Raw genomic sequence first — 24439 nt, forward strand, 5'->3', positions numbered from 1 at the left:
AGTACAAATTCTAATATGTACGCCTATTTATTTTGTTGGTACTCTAGGAGTATCAACTGTCACAGGCATATCAATATATTGATAAAATTAACAATGCTGTATGGGCCTCCCCGATGGCGTAGTGGTAGTGTCGTCGCCTTGTAATCAAGGGGTCCTGGGTTTGATACCCGGTAGAGGCACAAGTGGTTCGGATCGCACTTTAAACTGTAGGTCCAGTCGCGATTAGACTTACTGTGCATAAAGCAAACTTAAAACATCAACTCAACAACAACCAATGCTGTATATCTATAACTAGCATGCTACAGTGACAGGGGTCTCTAGTTTGAATCCAAGCCTGAGCACGGGTGTTTCTTGTGAGTGCCCCTTCATCAATTTCATCGTATCATCAGTCATCCTCTTAGTCACTACTAGCCAAAAACAGTAGAACAGTTATGCTAACTAACAAATATCAAATCCAATATCTTTTGATCATGAACAAACACTACGCAGAAAAATGAAACATGAATATTTTAGAGTAAATTACTTAATTACTTATCTCTGTAATTAGCCAGTAATTTAGTAAAAAATTTCAACATTTTCTTATTATTTTATGGATGTAAACATATAATTCATATGCACTAGTACTGAAATTTTAAATGTGCTAAATCCTGTAAAAGCGAACGCCATTGTTGTAGGGGTCTCCCCGATGGCACTGTGGTAGCGTCGTCGCCTTTTGATCAAGGGGTCCCGGGTTAGATACCCGGGGAAGGCACATAGTGGTTTGGATCCCACTTTAAACTGTAGGTCCAGTCCCGATTAGCCATTGCTTTGCATAAAGTGGACTTAAAAACACCAAATCAATCAATTCATTGTCGTAGTCACGTGGTTACATACATTCATTAAGGAGATTACTGACCCATTCAGACTCCTCTAGGGCCATTTGCAATTTTATATCAGATCAGTAGAATATCAATTATCAGCATCCGTAATTTCTATTTCAATACTTTATTGGTATTGACCACAATTTCATATCGGCACATTCTTACTTTTTGCATATGTAAGATGACAATGAATTACTTCTACAAGACAAAGATACATAATACCAGTGCATACTAAAATACATTAATGTAACTAAACAGAATATGAAGTTGAATGAAAACTTACTTCAACCCGTCCTTCTCTTTTTTCGGAAGTTGAGTCGACATACAAATCCCTGTCCACAGACTCAGGCCTCTTTGTTGTGCTTTTCTTAGCCACCGCCCTGACCATGGCTCCTGCGGTGCTCTTCTTCGCATACGGCTGATCTTCAAATTTGGTTGAAACTAAAGACAAAACAGAATGAATGCCAGCAACATCATGAAATTGATGATTTGCTTTCCATCCACATTATTTCTAAAAACACGAGTGTTATTCTGGGTCAATGGAAAAATGCATTATTACAAGAAAATTCTAATTTCTTCCTCTAAGGACATTAAATGAAGGGCTCGGGTGTAAAACATGGTAATTGGTCATTTCTGAGTTTACCAATTTCAGAAGGCTTCACTGAGTCCAATGCAAATTGTATGATGTGGCAATTTCACTTGAAAATTGAAGGATGGCACATTCTACTTTGTAACTCAAAAAATGACCAAAATATCACTTACCATGTTTTACACCAGAGCCCTTTAAATTTTTTGACACTTTCTCACGGTTTCAAAATGTGGAAAATATTTAACAAGTACGTACAAGTGGTTCCTTTTCAGATATGATATTTCCGGGATTTTCCATGACGTTTAAAACATTAAAATCCCATTATTTGTCAAACAGTAAAAATCTTAAAAAATGATAAACATTTGCTGTTATCCTTCTATCTTCCTATTGTATTGATGTAAGCTATTTTACCTCATGACCAATGTTGAGAGCTTCTTAATATTTTAAACTTCTTGGATGGGCAAGGAAACAGGCTGAAACATCAAAAACAGAACCACCTCTAAGCACTTCTGGTAAATTTCTTATATCAGGCAAACGGCTGAAATTTGTTTGTTCATTTAATATGAATATTCGTACTTACGTATTCTGCATTGAGAAACATTACTTAAGGTGGCATTTCGCTTGTTTCACGGAAATAAGCTCTATTTGCGACATATCGAGTAAGTTTTCTTAGTTTCATTTTGCCTTTGGTAGCACGCAAAATAGCGGTCACAGTTTAACTACCGTACTCGGCATGCAGTGTTTCCACCCCACTGCACCCAAAAATACCTACGTAGCCCCACAAACCATTCATACATAGCCCCACGAACAATTTCCGGTAAGGTTAGGTTAGGTTGGGTCGTTTAGAAAAAAAAATGCGTAGCCCCACACACCGTTCTCGCATAGCTCCACGAAATATTGACACACAGCCCCACAAACCATTTGCAGAAACGTACCTTCTTCAGTTACAAAAACACGTGTTTGGAAACACTTGACTGTTATTACGTCTCACACACAGGCAACATCTGGCTGGAAGGAAATGGATGAAACAGCTTTCGTGCATCTGTCACACATTTATATCGAAAAATAGATGATTTACCGGCAACATTCAATGAACGATGCGAGAAAACACTTCCCTGAACTTCCACAACTATAAAGAAACTGCATTCGGTAAGTTATTTCTCCTGTAAATTTGAAGAAATCCATTTGTCCGATATAAGAAACTTACCGTACTTTTATGTCTGTCTTATTACAAACTATAATTCAACATAGCATTGCAATGATATATATGAACAGAACTGGCAACATGGAGATCAAACACAATCTCCTTCCCATTTTATCTCAATTAGAATGTTACAAATATAAAGCATTATAAATAGGGGCATGCATATTTTGTTTTTGACAAAAACACGAAATGTGAAATAACACATTCTAATGTTAATTTTTAAGGTTTCTGAAAGGCTCCTGTTTTGTCACGAAATGATGTGAAATGAACTGCAAAATGTGAAATAGACTCTCAAACACGAAATTTAGAGTTTATTTACAGACGCGACACTTTCTGAAGTTTGAATTATCCTGTGAATTGTGCAATTCACGAAAAAATTGATTAATTCTGCTGTAAATATTTGAGAAGCAAGAATGAACCTCTTTATACAGGAATAAACTTAATACTCTGGTAACTACATAAATGTGCTATTAGAAGAGTTATGTTTATTTTGTAATAAGTGCAGTTTTTAAATCAAATTTTGGATTATGTTCACAATTTTAAAAACAAAACTTAATTTTATGTATCTCTTTTGATCCGCAGAGAAATTTTCTTTTCTTTACCGCTCTTGAACCGAAAATCGACTGTTTTTGTATCAAAATTTTGCTTTTATATTTACCAAAAATATGTGCCTCTAATTGTAAAGTATTTGTAAAGTGTTTCTCTGCATGCAATATTAGTGTCACAAATACTAAACAATAGGGAAATTTACAAGTGATGACAAAATACATTAGATAAATACAAATGCATCTAATCAACTGATGACATTTTATCTGCTTCTACATTCTCAAATATTGGAACTGGAAACAGGGAATGTAAAAGAGACAAAATGTTAGATGTTTTTGCTTTCGTATTTCACTACTGTTCTCATTAATACCACTGTGTACAAACATAAGAACTACTGCACTATCCACCAAACAATCTTCTTGTAAAAACTGTGCCATAATTAAAAAAATGCAATTTACCTTTCAAAATGCCATTCATGCTAATACAAAATAAAGACTTGAAGCATCCCAAGGAGTCTTGAGGATGCCTGAATGAAATTTACCTGAGATGCCTATTTCTCATGCCCTTGTATAGTGAAACCAGATAACAACTACAGTTCACTACCTTCATATCATGCTGGTTACATTAATTCTATGAATGAATAAGTCAATACCACTTATCGATTATGGTTGATATTGATGTCAAGCTGTACAAAAATTTGAGGAAAATCACATCACATGTACCTTCATTAAATTTACTCAAATATTTCTGGCACCCAATTGAGGATATTAAATAATGTACAAGTTGCGATTTTTTTCTGTGATCTTTTTTAGCATGTGGCATATTTTATATAATGATGCCAATAACTGAACAATTCAACATATAAATGAACCCCAAACATAACAAATGTTGGTAGTTAAAGTGGTCTTACACATCTATTGTTTCTCTTGATTGTCTACCATTCTACCCTCCAATAACTATTTACAGAAATACCGTAATGGCAAATATAACAACAAAATGATGCTTAAATGAACCAACATTGGCATAGTTCTAATTTAATCAGTCCCATCCATAAGTTTTATTTTAATACCACCATAACTGAATAAATGAAGATTTTTAAAGTAAAAATGGAAGAATATGTTGAAGCTGAACAGCAATATTTATTTTATAAAACAAAACATCCTCCTAAGGCCACATTCCAGGATAATCACTTGACTTTCCCTTGAGAAGGTAAGAGAAGACACAGCACGAAGAAAATCAAAACTAAAACTGGGCTTCGACCCTATCTTAGGGTCAACAGAAAAATGCACATATAAGTTACGGGAACACTTGTTTTAATGTTTTAATTTTATTTTACACTGTATCTTCCTTGCTTTAATCTACTCCAAGGTAATACAAGCAGTAATATTTATATTGTATCTAAAGATATCTGTTTGGCGGTTACACGCCTGACGAAGACACCAGACGGGTGGCGAAATCGATCGCGAAAGAAATTTACGCGGGACAATGAAAAGTAAGTTTATCAGAGATAAAGTAATATTTATGTTGTAACATAAACTATAAAGAGCAATTTCATTATCTTGAATTGTCCAAGTATCAACTTTAGTTGAAAGTGGTATTGACTCAGTACCAGTGTACACTAGTTATCAACCACACACTAATCTTTACTTATATGCTAATGGCAAAATATATGCATGCAACATCACAATAATAAGTACAATTTCCAAGCCTTTTCCATCCTTAAAAAAAATCAAATGCTTATACAATTTTCACACATCAGATGCTTCCAAGAAATTCACACTGTTATCCTATCTCCAAGCAGTGAAAGAAAAGGCTAAAACACACATAAATTAAAAAGAAACTATAACATAATGTTCAAATTTCAAGCATTTTCACTGACTGGTTGTATGATCTTACCTCTGCAGTATGGGGGCTCCACTAGAGTTATGGTTACTTTGTAAAAGAGAGAATGACGGTTAGGTATGAAAGTTGGGCTCTACATCAGTTCAAACATTACAATTTCCTTTAGTAAGTAACCAGTGTTTCTTGTTTGAGTAATGCAGCTCACCAAAACTTACGATGAAATTTTACATTGATAAATAATCAGATAAAAGTGCCTCTACTCATTTCTGCATTTTACAAATTAGAAATTATGCTTAAACAAGAACTCTTATTTTCCAGGTCAGATGGCCGCTTCAGCAACATAAGCAAGACAAAAACAGGTATTTTATCTAGTTTTTAATGTGTTGTTGACAAGTGGCATGAAATATTACTTTTTTTTTTTTGCCACTTACCAGTTATTTTTCAAAACATAAAATAGCAATAGAAACTACAATAACAAAATGCATCAACGTACCATCTCCATCTTCTGTGAGGATTTCTTCCACATCTTGCCCTCTTGTATATTCTACATAAGGCATGTTTCTCTGAAAAGGAATAAAAAATATCAGAATATATTTTATATAAAAATAATAAAAATTAGTTTAAATATGCTCTTTTTCACAAATTTGGCAAATATGAAGCAATGATTAAATCAGAGCACTCTAAAAACAAATATAGTCTCTGTTATAAGAACCATGGGACTGAGGTGACTGGCATATAAAGAAAATGAATACCTGAATGCAGAGCAGTAAAGAAAATCTATGCGGGAAGATCAGGAGCGAGAAGATGGAAGCAGCTATGGAGTACAGTGATTCATATAAAACTAACAAGTATCTTTCTCAGTTTAATACAAAAGGAATACATTGTAATGTTCCATATTAGTTTCAGATAACACGAGACATCTGGGAGATTCATACATTCTCAAGAAGAGTTCGCAGCTGTGCAGGATTTAGTAGCTGCTGTAGCTATATTGCCTGTGAATGACATAGACCTGTGACAAGGGTATTTTCAACAGGTTGGTGCCACGTATCAAATGAGTCCTTGGTGATGATTTAGTTTCTTTGAGGATCAGATAATTTCCTGAAACTTATTGCTACCGACATAACATGATTTGACAGCCCCAGACTTTTATCTTAAGGAAAAGTGTACAGCCTCGGACATTGGGTGAATTGAAGGAGAACATTACAAACAAAATCACCGGTATTGACAGCATACTCCAACGATTGGCCAGAAACATAGAACAACATGTTTAGTTGTGCCTTAGGAGGGGGGGGGGGGGGGAGACATTTTCAGCATGTAATGTAAAGGTTATTAAACTTCCACATCTGTGCCACTTTTCAAATATAATAACTTGTTGCTAGCTTTATTCTTGTTCATACAATGATAATGAAATATGTTCTATATAAATCACCCTGTATTTAGCAGTAGTAATTTTAACAAAATTTGAAATTTCAGTATAGAACAATATTTTGCTTAACACATTATGGAACACACATTCAAAGAGAGTTTTTTTTAAAAAAAAAAGTTTCATGCAATGTTTCATCACAAGTTACAATCTTGATTTTTCTTTTGCTACTTGTTCATCTTTATTATTGATATTATTTTGCTACTTGTTCCTCTTTATTATTGAGACTATTTCATGAGGTTAATAAACTGACCCTCCCCTCTTTCATTATTTCAATTTTCATTACTAACATTAGAATAATATACCACTTCAAGTAAACAGTGCATATTATAACTTACTGATAAATTGTAGCAGACCCAGGAATCGAACTGGGTCTTTGACATTCCATGCCATTGCTCTAACATCGAGCTGTGAAGTCAAATTGTTCGAGCATTGGTTCAGAATGCCAAAGATCCAGGTTCGGTCCCTGGTTAAGCTCTAATTTTTACACAACTTTTCCATATGTTGTAATACACAATTCATTGCATCCAATTGTTGTTAACTATTATCAGTATCATAAATCGATAGACTGTCAGAACATTGGTGCCCTCTTCACTAACCTTTTTAAGGGATGCAACACCAAGGCCTCTGTGTCTGCTGAAGCTGGACCCTCCCTGCTCCTTCCTTGCAGCCTGGTTGGCCAGCTCGTTGTACAGAGGGCCCAGCCGAGTGGAGCCTCGGTAGATCCATTCCGTTCTGGCATCAGCGTCAAAGTGCATTTTCACCAAGGAGGCATCTACTTCAATCACACGGGCTATCCACCATTTACCTAAAATATTTTTGCTTATTAGTATCAACATCTACCATGCACATGCTACTCATCAGCACCAGTGTAATAACGACACTAGCACAGTGATTCTGGTCCTCTTTCACATCTATAATATCAGTTTGGTGGTTACACAGAGATAGGTAATGAATAGTAAGTGTATCAGAGTTAATTACCAAATTTTACGTTCCTGGATTTTACAGTTTCTGTGTTATAAATTCAACTTTGATGGTGTCAACATGGAAAAATGTTACAAAATAAAATTTTCCTCAATTTTATATTCTCATTGCAATTTAACCTTTGGACTCCCAGGCTTCTCAGCAGGAATTTTAAATTCGAACACTTTTTGGAGGAAAATTGTTACAACTCGGGCACTATGGGAGCAATCTACTTCGGATAAGTTTTGTTTTGCAGCTAAAACATCAGCACATGCAACCATGTACAATTCAGAATGCCGAACCGAGGAAGGGGGGTTTGGGGGGTGCAACCCCCAAAATTTCAATGGAAAAAGCCATAAAAATCTGGAGTTTGCCCCCTCTTCTCCTGCTATTTTGGGGAGAAGGTGCAAATCTTAGTATTCTTTTCAAAGAATGGACGTTTCCAAAGAGAATGAAACATGTTTCATGTTCCTGGGTGCCACACAAGTTGAATAATGAGCCAAAATGTGAAACTCTGTTCGGAAATGTGGCATGGATATGTTGCGAAGGGGGGAGGGGGAGAGGGGGGAGGTTGGTCATCAATGTAAATTTTCCAGGCTTGCTCCAGACCTATGTCAGAGTTTCCACCCAAACATAAGAATATGAAGGTCCAAAAAGCACATTCATTTCGTAATCAGCACCATTATACCATATGGTATCACCGGGTCAGTACGACCTTATACCATATGGTATCATAGGGAGAGTAAAGGTTAAGCATTTTCAGCTTAGTCCTCCAAAAAACACAAAATCACGGTTCCACTGTATTAGACGACAATATATGTGTATTGTTTTATCTTTTAACCCTTTTCAGACCTGCATTTTCTTCTGAAAGTACTGGAAAATAACTTTATATTTAAATTCTGAACAAGAATCTTTTGATCTAAACCCTTTCACAATCTGGCTAATTTCAAAGAAAATAAATACAATTAATCACCTGTCCTAAAAAGGGTCAAAAATAAATCTATCCCCTGTACATTGTCATAAAGACACATTGGGGTGTGTGAAGGTATGGCTCCACACATTACCAATCTTAGCCATAGTGGCTCAGTACCACACTCTATCCCTTCCCCCATGGACTCATAGACTCACATAAATAGTCAATTTCTGACCCAAAGCCCCGCCAGTTCGGTTAACCAGGAGCTGTCCCTGATGCATGATACAGAAACATATGGAAAGAAAATCTGACAAGGGGCAACACAAAGTCATCTTATAAGTTATTTCCATAATTTTCCTACATCTCATTTCAAATAAGAGATTCAACATTTCTTTGTTTATATATGCTGCAGCTGAAATATTTTCCACAGCGAATTCTCTTTGAGCAAATAAGTGTTCAAAAAAAGAATTTCCTCACAAACGTACTCCTATCTACTCACCATTCCATTCAGTCTTCACGATCTGCCCCTGCTGCAGCTTAACCATGGGTCTCTCGGGATACTGTTCCAAGTACTTCCTGACGAAATCCCTAGCATCTGGATGAATGTCATCCCAGACATTCTTGGAGCACTCAGACACAAGAAGAATCTTGTCATGTGGCACATACTGAGCATATCCATCATCAAAGAAGACAAGATACCTGCAATCCAATATTGAACCATTAATGGCACAAAGTAATGTAACTTATTATGCACTTCCGATGGATTCTGTTAAGGTTCGGCCAGGGTTTCTTTTATAACTGATTGATTGCTAAAAACACACAAAGAAAAAACACACACACAAAACTCATTCAAATCAATTAATTAAAATAAATCTTTTGACACTAAAATTCGTCGAATATGCACACTGATTCAGTATGCAGATACATCAAAAAGAGATTAAAGGTACCTAACAGCCAACATTTTGAAAATCACATTTTTTTCCCTCAAGGCACATTAGTGAGAGGTGGTCACTAACACTAGATTTTGAGATTGATAGGGAGACCCATCCATGTTAAAAAAATGTTATAATTACAATTAAAACCAGTGCTAAAGTGTTGTCTGGCTGGGCGTGGGTATATCTCCAAATCTACATCCACATCTATCTAGTGAAGAAGCTGCAGATGGCAAGTACCTTTGAATCGTCTTTTGGTGCAAATCCTTGCTAAACCAATCATCACAGCATACAAGAATTCATAAAATGTAAAACAATTCACCCGCAAATTTTACCTGTACTTATTCATAGACTTTGGAGGTTCTGCGATGACACCAGAGTAGAAGCACTCCTTGGTGTTTGACCACTCCTCGTCTTTGAAGATGGCTATGACCCTGGTGCCCACCGGCAGCCTTGTAGGGCAGGGAGAGCTGTACGCCATCTGCTTGCCAGTCACTTGCCTCACTGGATTGGACTTACGGTACGTTGACTCAAACTTTATTTTATATAAGGTCTGGAAGAGGGAGAAATAAATTTCAATAAATACGTATGTAACTAAACTGTAAGAATACTATGTAGCAACAAGTAAGAAGAATGTGAAAATCACCACTTTTGATGATTAAGCACTGGTTACATCAAGGCTCTAACTGACCTTTCATATGTAATATGTAATTTAGCATACGAAAATAACATTGATATAAATTGATATATTCCTTAAAGAAAATTACACTGTTGCTTACAAGAATATTACAGCAATTACAAACTCAAATATAAATGCATCAAGTTCACTTGAGAATACACAAAGAGTACAAAATAATAATAATCAAAATAAAAATAGCATAATTTGTTTGAGTGTTTTAACACGTAAAACTCTTGTGCAACAACAGCCATCTAAGAGCTACAGACTGCCAGAGCACCATTCTCATTGGGTGATGCATGGTGGGTGTCAAGTCCCATTGCCGCTGTTTCCCGGCTTTTGTGATCGGAGCACACTGCTTCTTCTTTTCAAGTAGCTCCCCAATTCTCCACGCGATGCTGGGTCAAAACCAATATTTTGGGGGCTCCCACCAGGAACTGAACCCAGGATCACTCGCATTATTATAATTATTAATACAGTTAAACATGGATTTAGCAATTTCCTACGTTATGCATTTTACCTTATTAATTTCAGTAGCATCCTAATTGCAATACTCAGATAGAGGCACATTTTCTATCTCAAGAACTACTGAAAACAAGTCACAGATGGTAACACTGCTATCAAAATATATTGAATAATGGGTATCGTGACAATAAATAACAAAACCTATTATCGTATAAGTATAACTTTAGTATAGTTTTAGTGAAGCTACTATTAAAATGTAGGTTTCTGATCACTGCATAAAAGCACAACCTTACATTTGATTTGTTACGTTCAGTTTCCAATTGTACAATAAGTCAATAGAATAAAACGTACCTCACTTCCTTTGGGAACAATCTCCAACACTTTAGCCTTTGACCAAACACCAAAGAAGCTGAGCTTCATGACATACATGATGTCCCCAATACGAGGTCGTGGACGAACTAGCGGGCCAATCGGAGGCAAGGAGCATGGGGTCAGTGCCACCTGCCCCAAAGCGACCACTTCATTTGAAAGCTGAAATGTTAAACAAAATTAGTCACAGGTGAACATGAAATGCTGAAGAATGATAAGAAAATGCACTAATTTCATTACACATATATATCAAGTACGTACAACTTAGAAACATTCACCAGACCTCGGGAAAACTTGAAATTTTCTTTGAACTCGGGACCTTTGGCATCGTAGCACACAGTGGCGGTGATTGGGTTCCAAAACCAGGAGGGCAAAATGGCGAAACTGGGGCTAGACAGTATATTTCCCTTTGTAGATAAGGTTTAGCATAGTGCAAGGGCAAAAGTGGGGGGGTACCTGCCCCCTCTCGCCCCCCTTAATCACCACCACTGGTAGCACACTATGCTAACCACTCTGCCACGGAGGCCAGCAGTCGTTGAAAGGGATGTTGTGGTTGTTGCTATATATGCCACCAGTTAAGTTCAGGTTTTGGGTGGAGGAGCAGTGGTTGTTCTGAGCTTCAGGGCTGTGGATATTTTCGCCAAGGTAGAAGATCTGGATCTGAAGGATGTGAGAAGTGATGGAAAGGGAGCAGGCAGTATTTGCACAATGAAAGGTTGCATTTGTGAGCAGGGGGGATATTGGTTGTGTGGTGAAAGGATGTTAATATAGTTGCAAATGAAAAATCGAATTTTCTACTTTCTCTTGACAGTATAATCAATTGCACACTATGAAATAGTGTAATGCAAATTGCGATTTACAATGACTATACTTGAAGCACTTCATATTATTTATGAGATACAGTGAAACCTTGATTTTATGTTTTCAGGGGACCAAGCTGATAAAAGTAAAATTGAAGGAAAATGTAAAATTGGGTGAAATTTTGAAACAGTTTGCTTTTATGGTACCATCAAAATTCAATGAAAAATGTTTGAAAATGTTAAATTTGGGAAAGTAAAATAAAGGTTCCACTGTCTATGATTAGTTTTATGTGTGAGGAAAATCTAAGAAAATTACCACATCTTGAAAGCACTGAGACGAAACAGGCGATCGCATCTGAGTCACTTTCTTCATAGCCACTCCTCCTAGTTCAAATAGAAAACATATCATTGTAAAAATGGAAAGTAAATTAATACATTAGAAAATTTCCCTTATTTAGTCAAAATATATCTTAGTTCTCTTCTACATTAATCTTACCCAAGATTTTTTGTCTTAAATTTTAGAAAGTGATCATTTCCATGCAAGATTGCAGACTTATGTTCCTTACACAAATATTAAGCTAACGGATATATCAGGTGTTCAGAAATAATTTACTTTATGGAAATTGCTATTTGGAACAAATATTTCTACAAACTGAATTTCTAAACTACAGTAAAACCTCATTAATCCGAACCCAATAAGCTGAACTTCGCTTAATCCGGACAGAAAAAAAAAGCAGAATGCAAGGTTTTAAATGTGGCTAGAAGTCAACAAGAGGACTTCTTTCCCCAAAGAAAACTCGGTCAACCACTGATGAAATTCTGTTTCCCGCAGACTTTGTACAGTATAGTGTATTTAATAGGCCTAATACATCATAATAAACATGCTATAAACGAAGTTTTAATGCACTTTCTACTGTTCTTTTAGGTTATTTCAGTTAATCCGGACTTTCGTTAAACCCGTCAACTTATCCCCCCCATTAGTCCAGATTAATGAGGTTTTATTGTATAACTACTCAGCAATGGCAATAATTATCATTCATTCAAGTATAGTCTACAGAAATAACTGGCAAACAAGTACATACATTGGAATCTCGATTTTACGTTTTTCAACGAGCGAAGCTGAACGAACTTAAAATGCGGGAAAATGATGCATATTTTGTTCTACTGGGACCATGAGAAGTGAATGTGCAATATGGGAAAATATAAAACCGGGGAACGTAAAATTGTGATTTCACTGTATGACAAAATTACTAAAAGAGAACTCCATACTTGTAACTTATGTCGTGTATTTTATTTTCACAAGTTCATATATGTTTGGGAAAGGAAAAAAATCATACTTACTCACACAAATACAAAGAGGTTCTTATTACTTCATGAAACTGATCTCTATGGTGATAGTGGCCACCAAAATTAATCAATAGAAATCACCAGTTTCGGGACAATAGTAAGAACCTCTCGTGGAGAGCATTTATACATGAAAACAAGTTAATATAATATGCAGAGTGTCCATAGACAGAACTCTCTCTACTTCAACTGTTATTTTTTTTATATTTGTTTAAAAGCATTTGACACTGTCAACACCTTGTTCATTTGCACTATTTGTTAATCAAAAGTCCCAACCAGCTTATTTCTTACATAAAAATAAACACCAGTGAAAAAAGAAATCTATTTTTAAAACAATGTGGACTTTGTGTTTATTTCTATACTAGAAGTGAATTTTAATGTGTTGGTGCTATGAATTCAAAAGGCTTACCTCCACTTGGAGATCTATTAGGTGATTGCCCTTCCAGTAACTTAGCATTTGGCGAATGGATGGGAGTTTTAGATGGGCTTGATCCCCCTGAATCAGCTAGTATGAAGTGCAGAAATAAAAATATCATGCAACATCTACACAAAGCCCAACAATGACACACAAAGCCCCACAAACAAAATAAACACAGATACAAATAAAATATTTAAAATTCAAGGAAAGAAAAATCTAAATAACACAAAATCCCAGTTTATAAACAACAAATAATAATAATGTGCAAAAGCTGCAACTAATATTACAAATATTGTGTGTCTTTTTTACATTGCCCAAGATGAAAAAGCATGCTGGACTCTTAATTGATCGAAGGAATTAAAGATGGAACCCCTGAGAACTATGTTTACACCATACTCAATTTTATTCTGGTCTACCTTTAGGTTAATAACCAATATGAGGAACTGATGGAAATTAATCAAAACACAAACCCAAAAATATTTCCATGCATCACCCATGATTTGATTGATTGACCTGGTTTACTTTACTTCACATTTCTGCCACTTTTAGCTTGGTGCAAAAACTTTCCGTTTCGTTACTATTTTTATGAATGTCAAGATATAACTCAGGCAGCCTGGTTCTGTTTGGAAATGTCTAAATATGTAGTTCCTTAGATAAAAATATATTGCAGTCTAGGAGGTGAATAAGATGTTCTGGGAAGATTTGCAATTTTATACTGAAACAGTATAACTATTGATGCTGGATAAAATTTCACACTGGTCTCCGCTATTTTATAGCTTATTACATATCTCTATTTGAGTATGGCCAACCTAATATGAAATAATAATAATGTCCCTGTTATTTGGCAGGTGAGGTTGATTGAATTTTTTTGACACCTTGAATAATACAAAAAGGGGTATAGTCAAAAATGTAAGCAGACTTCCTAATAAAATATTTGGTTCCACACAAATATTGCAGGAAAATTTGATTATAAAATTATCTATTTGGTGGTTAGAAATGTTTGTCATGAAAAAATGCAAAATTTAGTATTTGTCTTTTTTAATGTCTACTTTATGCTCATGTAGACTAATTGGGACTGGACCTACAGTTGAAAGTTATAGTTTGAACTGGGCAATGTGTCTACCAGAGACTGAACCCAGAGCCCTTGATTAAAAGGCAACAGTTTCATTGTTATGCCATCAGGGAGGCCTGAAAATTAATGCAAGATTATATAGAGATACAATTGGGTAGTATATTCAGAGCTGCAATTTTGGAAATATAGTAGAACATCAGTTGGGGTAGAAAAATTGAAAATGACTAATTCAACAAACAAACTATTAATTTCGAATTATTTTAACTTGAAATAAAGATTTAAAACAGTGGTTAAAAGTCCAACAAACTCAAAATGAATGAATCGCCACTGATCAGCTACAAAGAAAAAATATTAATTGGTATACTCTTAGCATTGCAAGCAAATTCCTGAGTTCAATCCACCGTCCACAAGAACTGAAGGTTCTGATTCAAGTCTTCGTTGTGGCATAAAGCTTTGTTAGCCCAAGAAAACAAACAGCACATCATATGCTTCAAGCACAGAGAACTAGCTTTTCATGCATTGTTAGTATTGCTTGTGGTGTCAGTGGCTGTGTTATGAAAAGTTTATGAGAGTTCACAAAAACATGGTAGTAAAAACTCAATACTGGTTATCAAAGTTTGTCTTAAATCCATTTTGTTCTCACACTAATCTGGACTGAACCTACAGCTTTAGGTGGAATCCAAAACACTGTACGTGCCTCCCCCAGGGATCGAACCTTGATGGCAAAGCAACAGCATTACCACTACACACCATCGGAGAGGACCTCAATATTGTTTAATAAATGGAAACAAAATAAAATGTTTCCCTTTCACATATGTTTAGATCCCCTAGATTTTTTCCCCCCTATCCTCTCTTTACAACCAATCACTAAGAGGCATGCATATTAAGTTCTCAACAAAAACACGAAATGTGAAATAACACATTCTAATGTTAAATTTTCATGTTTCTGAAAGGTGTAAGATGCATTTTCCTACTCTGTTTTGTCACGAAATGATGCGAAATGAACTGCAAAATGCGAAATAGACTCTTAAACATGAAATTTACCGTTTATATACAGACGTGACACTTTCTGACATCTGAATTATCCTGCGAGTTATGCAATTCACGGAAAATTGATTAATTCTGCTGTAAATATTTGAGAAGCAAAAATGGGACTCCCTTATACAGGCATAAGCTTAATATTCTGGTAACGGTTTAATGTGCTATTAGAATGGATATATTTATTTTGTGTAATAGTGCAGTTTTTAAATCAAATTTTAGATTATATTCACATTTTTTAAAACCAAAATGTCATTTTATATGGTGCTTTTACACTGCTATAATAGCAAAATTTAATTTTATTTACCGCTTTTGAACCTGAAATTGACTCAGTTTTTGTATCGAAATTTAGCTTTTTTATTTACCAAAAATATGTGCCTCTACCCACCACCAAGAAATGTTTGGTATAGCATGCCCCATAACATATCCAGAAATTGGGCAACGTCACAGTTTGTTCAGCAAAAACAAAAGGTCAATTACTCTGTACTGTACAAGTGTGCATTACATCTTCTTGATGTCACATTCATGTTCAATAATGACATAGAGAAGTTCACTGCTCCACATCCTAAGATTACATGAATGGATATGAAATGTGACCCCCACCCCATCGTCCATTCACTACTCAAGAGTTCCTCATCATTTAGTTGTTCATTTTGTTTCCATCATGATTTGTTCCAAACCTGTGACTGTTATTAAAATACATCCCAACATTATTTTACACACAATGAGTAAGTGATACATAACAAATACAGGGACTACCAAAAGAAGTAAACACTTTTGAAACAAATCATTACTAGAGTGTACTAATTATGTCCCTTCTTTCTGTTGCAGGTTAGAACTGTAGGTGTGGAGTTTTGAACATGAACAGGTGGACTAACGCAGAACATGCTTCCATCGTTGAACTTTACTTTTCTAATGGATGAAGTATTGTGCAAGTACAGCAAGCATACATACGACAATTTAATGTTCGCATTGCCCACTCAAAACATGTCGTACGGCGATGTGTCAATCAGTTCCATGCTACAGGTAATGTTGTTGACAAGCCCTGATCTGGACGTCCAAAATCATCTCGCACTGCAGAGAAGATCAAAACTATTTGTATGTCAGTGTTAGACAGTCCCAAAATTCACTTCGCCGTCCTTGTGCAGAATCTTACGTGCTGACTGACACACATATTCCTATAAACTTCAAATTGTTCAGAAATTATCACCTAGAGACATGCAACAAAGGGTACAGCTTGAACAGTAGTTCCTTGTGCTAACAGAACAACCAAATATAGCCAGGAACCTCAGTGGGTTTGTTAATAAGCATACCTGCCACATTTGGGCGACAGAAGTCAGGACAGGTCCATGAACGACCCCTTCAAGGAAAACACGTTACAATATGGTGTGGGATTATGGCTCATTGCGTGTTTGGCTCTTTCTTTTCTGAGAACGATGGTTGTCACAGTGAATGGTGAACATTATTGCCAGATGCTGGACAAGTTTCTGCGACCATTGTTGGATGGGGACAATAATGAGATATGGTTCTAACAGGATGGAGCTACCTGTCATACAGCAAGGCAAACCATGGCATTGCTGCAACAGATCGTTTCCAGGTCATGTGATGTCTCAGAATGGAAACCTTAGCTGGCCTCCGAGATCACCAGATCTCACAGCTCCTAATTTTTCTTCTGGGGGTTCCTCAAGGATAATCTCTACCGGGATGAACCAGCAATGATTGCTGCTCTCAAGGTCAACATTCGTACAGCCATTCGTGGTCTCTCCCAAGAAACTTTGGCGAAAGTCATGGGAAGTGTGGTGCCTCGATCCGTCAGTGTCGGGATGTGAATGGTGGTCATGTGTCCAATGTTATTTTTCACACATAAACTCCAAACTGTAGGCTTCCCATAGATATCTCTATTTTTGTTCCCTCATAAGATTGCTTCATAATACATACAACAAATGGGTTTACTTCTTTTGGTACACCCTATATTAACTTAGTCTCAGGTATGTTTTCACTACATTCAAGTATTTCTCAACATTTCTCAAGCAAAAAACAAAAAGCTCCATTGATAACACCCAAAAAAGCATGCAATATCCTTGCAAAAATACAAATTTAAACCCCTAATTGGGTAATTTCATTATAGTGAGTGCATTCCACAAATTACCATTAGTATCCTCAAAAGACAGAAAAACCTGTACACACACAATGCAAAATGCAAAGTTATATAGTCAAACACAACATAAAATAACTTTACAATATTGCAACCCTGAGATGACATATTTTCTTACCTGCAGACAATAAATTACGAATAGGCACCTTTCCTCCAGACATTCGATTGTGGTAACGAAGTCCTGCCAGTGAGTTTGTTTCAGACACAGGAACAGGCGTGTCGTCGATATTAATGGGATGGAGTTCCTGAGGGAAAACAAACAAGAAAGAAAATTTTGGTACACCAAACACCATGATATTTTTGCACACAAAAATCAAAATTTTGTAGCTCAACAGGATTGAAAGTACAGTTTACATGAGATCGAAAACAATCAGAAGCCTGGACATCAACAGAACAACAGTGTTAATGAAGGTATCTGTATTGGAGGAACAGCAGAATACATAGAAACTTCAAAAGTTCAGTAATTGCAATTTGCCATTATGACTTTCATCACCTTTAGAACTTTAATCATAACAACGGCAGGTGCTTTTCAAATATAATTAGGCATTCTGTTAGGCATATATTTAATAATCTATACAATGAATGAATAAACATTTAAAAGTTTTGACTACTTCTTAGGAGCCTCACCTTAATTCTCGGTATGTAGTCCTTATAAATATCTTTCCTCAATAGGTCTATTTCCTTTTGCAAATTATCTAAGAGAACTTGTGTATCTTTGAAACCATCTGCAAAGAAATACATATTTAGTATTCAATATGTAGATTGTAGAATGATGAAGACCAGTAATGATTATTAAAATCAAGTAATCTTTCCTGCACCAAAATATATACAGTGGAACCCTGTTTCAGCTTGATCTGAAAAACATTTTTAGAAGATAAACAGTTCAAGCATAACTACCGGTATTTGCAAAAAAATATATGTAGTATATGAAAATATTTTAGTCTATTAGCAATTTAATCACTAATCACTTGATATGGATGCACACATTAAAAAAACGATATTTAAATTATATTGTCATCATATAAAAAAGGTTTTAACATAGATAAAATTTCTCACTGTTATCTCAAGTATGGTGTAAAAACGAGGAAAAGTGATTAGATACTTTAGAAGTCTGGTTATGGAGAGTGACATAGTAAGGAAAGGACTGGTGCTAAAAAGCAATGCTGGACCAGATCGGGACAAGGAAAAGAAATTGCGTGAGGCACTGGCTAAATGGGATTTCTCGAACTTGAGTCAAAAACCCTGATGGAACTGATATGCAACCTATATCCAAGCACCATAAGTTTGGTGCAGTGAATTTCGGTGAAGTCCGGAAGGCTCATTTAGCCAAATCCACTCTCCTCACCTCCTCGTTGGGGACCCCTGGAATCTTTCAAGATGCGAAAGAGAGAGTGGTGAGCGGAAAGCAACGGGAAGCTACCGAATTTATATCTTTTCCCTAGAAAAACTGCAATCATGATGAGTCGTTCCAACAAAATATTCCGGACGTAAACTAGTCCCCCATTCGGATGTCCGGGAGGGGGATGTCTGGGAAGGATACATTATGACAAAGGACACTGATGGGGAAAAGAGAAGCAAACGGAAGGTAAGATTAAGGATTGGAACGTGGAATGTCAGAACCCTGTTACAGTCTGGAAAGCTAGAAAACTTAAAAGCAGAAATGAGAAGAAACAAAGTAGATGTTATGGGAATATCAGAAGTGAGGTGGGAACAAAATGGTGAAATAGTGAGTGATGAGTTCAACATGTTTTATTCTGGAGGTGATCAACAAGGAAACCGTGGTGTGGGAATAGTGCTAGGACCACGTGTGAGACATAAAGTTATAGCAGTGCATTATGTGGATGACAGAATTATAATGGTGAAACTTCAAGGAAAGAAGAAAGACTTAGCGTTAATTCAAGTGTATATGCCACATAGTGGGTTGTCAGAAGAAGTGGAGGAAAACTATGAGAAGATAGAATACTTGATGGATAGAGAGAGAAAGGGATCATGCATTATCGTAATGGGTGATTGGAATGCTGTAGTAGGAGAAAGGCAGGAAGGAAGTACAGTAGGAAGATATGGATTAGGTGAGAGAAATGAGAGAGGGGAAAGCCTGGTCAATTTCTGTAAAAGAAACTCCCTAATTGTTGGAAACACACTGTTCCAGCAACATAAGAGAAGGAGATACACCTGGATATGTCCAAGAGATTGCAAAATATACCAGATAGATTACATACTGGTACAAGAAAGATTTCGAAATTGTTTGAAAAATGTGAAGACATTGCCAGGAGCTGACATTAATTCAGACCACATCTTGCTAATAGGAGAAATCAATCTTAGATTGACGAAGATAACACAAAATAAGGTGAGCAAGAAACCCCCACTTAGAGAAGCTAAGGGAAGAAGAAGAAAGACAAAAATTTGCAGAAAATTTCCAAGGAAACTATACTAAGTTTAAAGCTAGTTGTAACAATAAGGATGAGATGTGGGATGGAATAAAAAGCTGCTTACAGAAGGCAGTAGATGAAACAATAGGCTACAGGGAAAGGAAAAGTGCAAAGAAACCATGGATTACTGAAAGTATGCTGGAAAAAATGGAGGAACGGAGAAAATGGAAGAATGTAAATACAGAAGAGGAAAGAAATAATTACAGGATACTGAATAACCAGCTAAGAAGAGAAACTGACAGGGCAAAAGAACAATGGATGAAACAAAAATGTGAAGAAATTGAAGAACTGGAAAAAAAGAGGAAGGTATGACTTGATGTATCGTGAAGTAAACTGTTTGGGCTTCCAAAAGAAGAAAAGGAAAACAATGTGGATGATAGAAGACGAGGGAGGATGTGAAATCACAGACAAAAAAGGAATATTGAATGTGCGGGGAAAGTACTTTGAAGAGCTCTACCAGAAAGAGAATCGCCCAGACAGTCTGAATGTAGAAAATGAAGAAGACGTGCCTGATGATGAGAAAGGATACTATATCCTGAATGAAGAATTTGAGCAAGCACTCAAAGAAATGAGGAATGGGAAAGCAACGGGCACTGATGAAATTCCTGTTGAACTTATCAAATGCCTGGGAGACGGAAAAAGAGAAATACTGCACTTATGCAATGAAATCTATGAGAAAGGGGATTGGCCACAAGATTTCACGGAGACTGTTTTGGTACTCTGCAGAAGAAAAGCAATGCCAGAAAATGTTCCGAGTACAGGACAATCAGCTTGATATCTCACTCGGGAAAAATTCTTCTCAGAACTCTGAACAGACGCCTATACTCGAAGGTCAGTGGAATTGGTTTACTGAGGACCATTGGGGAAAGATATTTAGAGAAAGGAAAGGAGGTGTTTGTATTATTTGTAGACCTGGAGAAAGCCTTTGATAGAATGAATTGGGTTAAACTTTTAGAAATTCTTAAGAAAATTGGTGTAGATTGGAAAGAGAGAAGACTTTTAAGCAACTTATACATGAATCAACGAGTTAAAGTGAGAACAGGAGATGAAATGACAGAAGGCTGTGAAATTGGAAGAGAAGTACAACAAGGATGCTGCCTATCGCCTACTTTGTTTAATATCTATTTAGAAGATATAGTGAAAAATTGTTTCCAGGGCACAGGAGGTGTCAAATTGGGAGAAAGAAGAATAAAATGCATAAGATTTGCTGATGACATGGCATTATTCGCTGAGGATGAAATAACCATAAATAGTATGTTAGAAGAGTTAAACAGCAGCTGTGAGCAGTATGGGATGAAGATTAATGTAAAGAAGACAAAGGCAATGGTTATAGGACGGAAACCAAGGAATATTAATGTGAGAGCAACCAGTGAAAGAATCCAGCAAGTGGATAGATTTAAGTACCTCGGATGCACTATAAGCAGTGACATGAGCTGCAAACAAGAAGTGAAAACGAGAATCACAATAGCAAAAGAAGCTTTCAATAGAAGAAAAAATGTTTTTTGTGGACCCATGGACATAGGTCTAAGGAAGAGATTAGTGAAATGTTTTGTGTGGAGTGTAGCACTATATGGTGAGAAACCTGGACATTGAGGAGAAATGAAGAGAAACGACTCGAAGCTTTTGAAATGTGGACATGGCGAAAAATGGAGCATGTAAAATGGACGGACAAGGTAAGAAACGAAGCCATACTGAAAAGAGTTGGTGAAAAAAGATCTATACTGGAGACCATCAAGAAGAGGAAAAGAAACTGGTTAGGACACTGTCTAAGAAGGAACTGCCTGCTAAGGGAAGCCTTGGAGGAAATGGTTGAAGGAGGAAAAGTCCGTGGAAGAAAGAGATATCAGCTTATGGATGATATTAAATTAACTGGGTTGTATGCTATTACGAAGCGTAAGGCAGAGAATAGGGAAAGCTGGAGATTGCAGTGAAAAGCCTGCCAATTAGGCAGAAAACAATGAATGAATGAATGAAAAAACAGTCAAATGTCAGAAAGGTGCCTGTAAACACATGAAATTACTAGGGAGCTTTAACTGGAAGAACAAGGTAAAATTCCAGTTCCACACGGGTTCTAACTTGGCTGTACAGGGTGTTTCAAAAAAATTGATATCATTACAAATGTAAATATCTCAGTAACTAGTCACGGTAAAAGGAAACTGCACAGGTGTAATGTAATTTTAAGATCATTTGCACCAGAATTGGTACCGTTATTAGATTATGAAATGACATCAAATTTATTGAAACACCGGGTACTTAGTGCACAAAAGATTATGGGGAAAATACCACATATCAAACTATGCTGGTTTATGCTCTGTTGAATAAATATGGAAAGAGGAATATTTCACACACACGTCAAGAGATTAAATGGGCATGTAATCAAAAAGCAAAGAATTGAATACTAATATGAAAATGACTAGTAAGATGATCACTGATGAAGCAGTGAAATATTAAAACTAAGACATACACTCCAATAAAATAAAACATTTATAGCTCAAACTGAAATACTGACCTTCAAGGTATGTCATTTTGCTTTGCATAATGCTGGTAGCTGCCTCCAGCTGGAAATTGATGTCATATTTCTCCAACGCCTCCTTCACTAATTCATCTATATTGTCTGAGAACTCTACCAGGGCATCATCCTGGACAGGTTCATCTGGAAACAAAATGGTTACATATGACAGCAGGTTCATACACACAGAGATTTCCACAAATATTCAAGATGTCTGAGAAACAACTTCAATGTCCAATAAAAACAAAAGTTATCATTGAATAGTGTCTATTAAACAAGCAACCCCAAAGAGTTTAAGATCAGAAGATGGTGTCAAGATCGCTGATACAATGTGTGCAGTGTTATCTCTATTGGTTATCATCAAAGATAATTGTGTTGTGGATATAAATAATAGTATTTGTATCATGGTTAATTAATGTAATTTTTCTGGCACCTTTAGCTAATTGTGCAAATGAGGATGAGTGATGAAGGGTCACTGACAAAGAACATCCATGCACAGGCTGAGACTCGAACCTGGGAACGTCAGTGGCTAGATCTAAAGTTCACCAACGAGCTGGTAGCCCCTATTAATAATGGTGCTAATACAGGGTGTCTACCAAAATAACAAATCCAAAATTTTTTACTTTCTCTTGACATTGTCTTCCTTTTTCTTAACATTTATTTAATCGACCCTTGCTTAGGTGTAGTTGGAAATTACGAAAATATATATTTTTATCAAATAAAAATTCCTAACACAAAGCTGGTTAAGATGAAAACTGAAACTGTACTTTAACAAGAAATTTAGTCTTGCTTTAATTATTAATGCATGTCAAAATTAATACTTCAGAATTCATTCTGGATGGAGAATGGCCACATTACTTTATTTAATATTTTTACAAAACTTCACACATAAAAGAATGTAATTATTACGAAAGAAAGTGAAAAATTCTTGACCATAACTCAATACCGTAATGCAGCTACATCACGTAATGCAATGTTACTTCTGAGTTTGGGATCAAACCAAGAACCTTTACATTGTATTCATCTCTGAGATGGTTATCACTCGCTTGGCCTAAATGTGATAGGTTACCTTTAACGGAATGGCGATAGAAATAAACTTAAGTTAGATTTGGGTTTCTGTACTCTCCATGACTGAACCAATATGGATTGGTTTAGAAAAGGATATTACTTGCCTTACAATTAGATGAAGATTATTCCCACACTTGTCCTCTCAAATATCACGTGTCTCATCTCCCTGTGAGACATCAATCTCATCCCACACCATTGTCCTAATCGTTCTCCACTTTGCTTCTCTCGTATTCTCGCCAACTGATGTCACTCCCTGTCAATTCCAAAACTCCAAGCCTCCTCGTCTCCCAAGTCAATAACCTCACGTTTCCCTCATTGCTTATTCGACATTCCTATCTCTGTTTCCTACTATGATAAGAATGACATAAGACTTGTCATTTCTATCCAATACCTTGGGAACGATACGATGTTAGATTTCCAAATATTCATTTTTTTTAAATCCCAGTGTAGGTATATAACAATGTAAATTCAGTATACTGTAAAAAATAGCAAAAATTCTTGACAAAAAGCATAATTTCTTGACCTATCTGTTGATTTCGTTACTAGTAGACACCCTGTAATAATGAATGCCGGCACACTTCATTTTGAAAATAAAGGTAAAATAAAAACAACACAAATGTGCACCTTCTCCAAATTTGTTTAGCTGTCGTGGTCTGGCTGCCATGTGGGAGACTTTGATTCCCAGGGAGGAATTCACTTAAGGAGGCTCTGAGGAACAGTGAACCTCTAAACAATAGGTACTTATGGGGACAGGGGAGGTATAGGCAGCCAGAGAGTGATGCTGATCACATCACCTCTACTATGGCCAACACCAAGCACCATGT

The 24439-nt window shown here is 36.2% G+C and overlaps 1 protein-coding gene across 5 annotated transcripts in view; it reads right to left on the reverse strand.

Annotated features, from left to right (window-relative positions):
• The window catches only part of egg (SET domain bifurcated histone lysine methyltransferase eggless), a 72819-nt gene that overhangs the window by 37061 nt on the left and 11319 nt on the right, over positions 1-24439 (reverse strand). For 4 of the 5 annotated variants that reach the window (XM_083121212.1, XM_083121209.1, XM_083121213.1 and 1 more), the window contains exons 4-14: positions 22548-22691; positions 18237-18334; positions 17728-17854; positions 13336-13431; positions 11899-11966; positions 10765-10944; positions 9608-9825; positions 8840-9039; positions 7064-7272; positions 5535-5604; positions 1144-1301 (exon numbers count right to left, since the gene is read on the reverse strand). In XM_083121212.1, the coding sequence (XP_082977338.1) occupies positions 1144-1301; positions 5535-5604; positions 7064-7272; positions 8840-9039; positions 9608-9825; positions 10765-10944; positions 11899-11966; positions 13336-13431; positions 17728-17854; positions 18237-18334; positions 22548-22691 (1568 nt within the window). The remainder of the gene's footprint in view (positions 1-1143; positions 1302-5534; positions 5605-7063; positions 7273-8839; positions 9040-9607; positions 9826-10764; positions 10945-11898; positions 11967-13335; positions 13432-17727; positions 17855-18236; positions 18335-22547; positions 22692-24439) is intronic. The other variant, XM_083121210.1, reaches the window with a different exon arrangement.

This window comes from Lepisma saccharinum, chromosome 4 (assembly GCF_977018435.1).
Source record: "Lepisma saccharinum chromosome 4, izLepSacc3.1, whole genome shotgun sequence".
NCBI classification, from domain to species: domain Eukaryota; kingdom Metazoa; phylum Arthropoda; class Insecta; order Zygentoma; family Lepismatidae; genus Lepisma; species Lepisma saccharinum.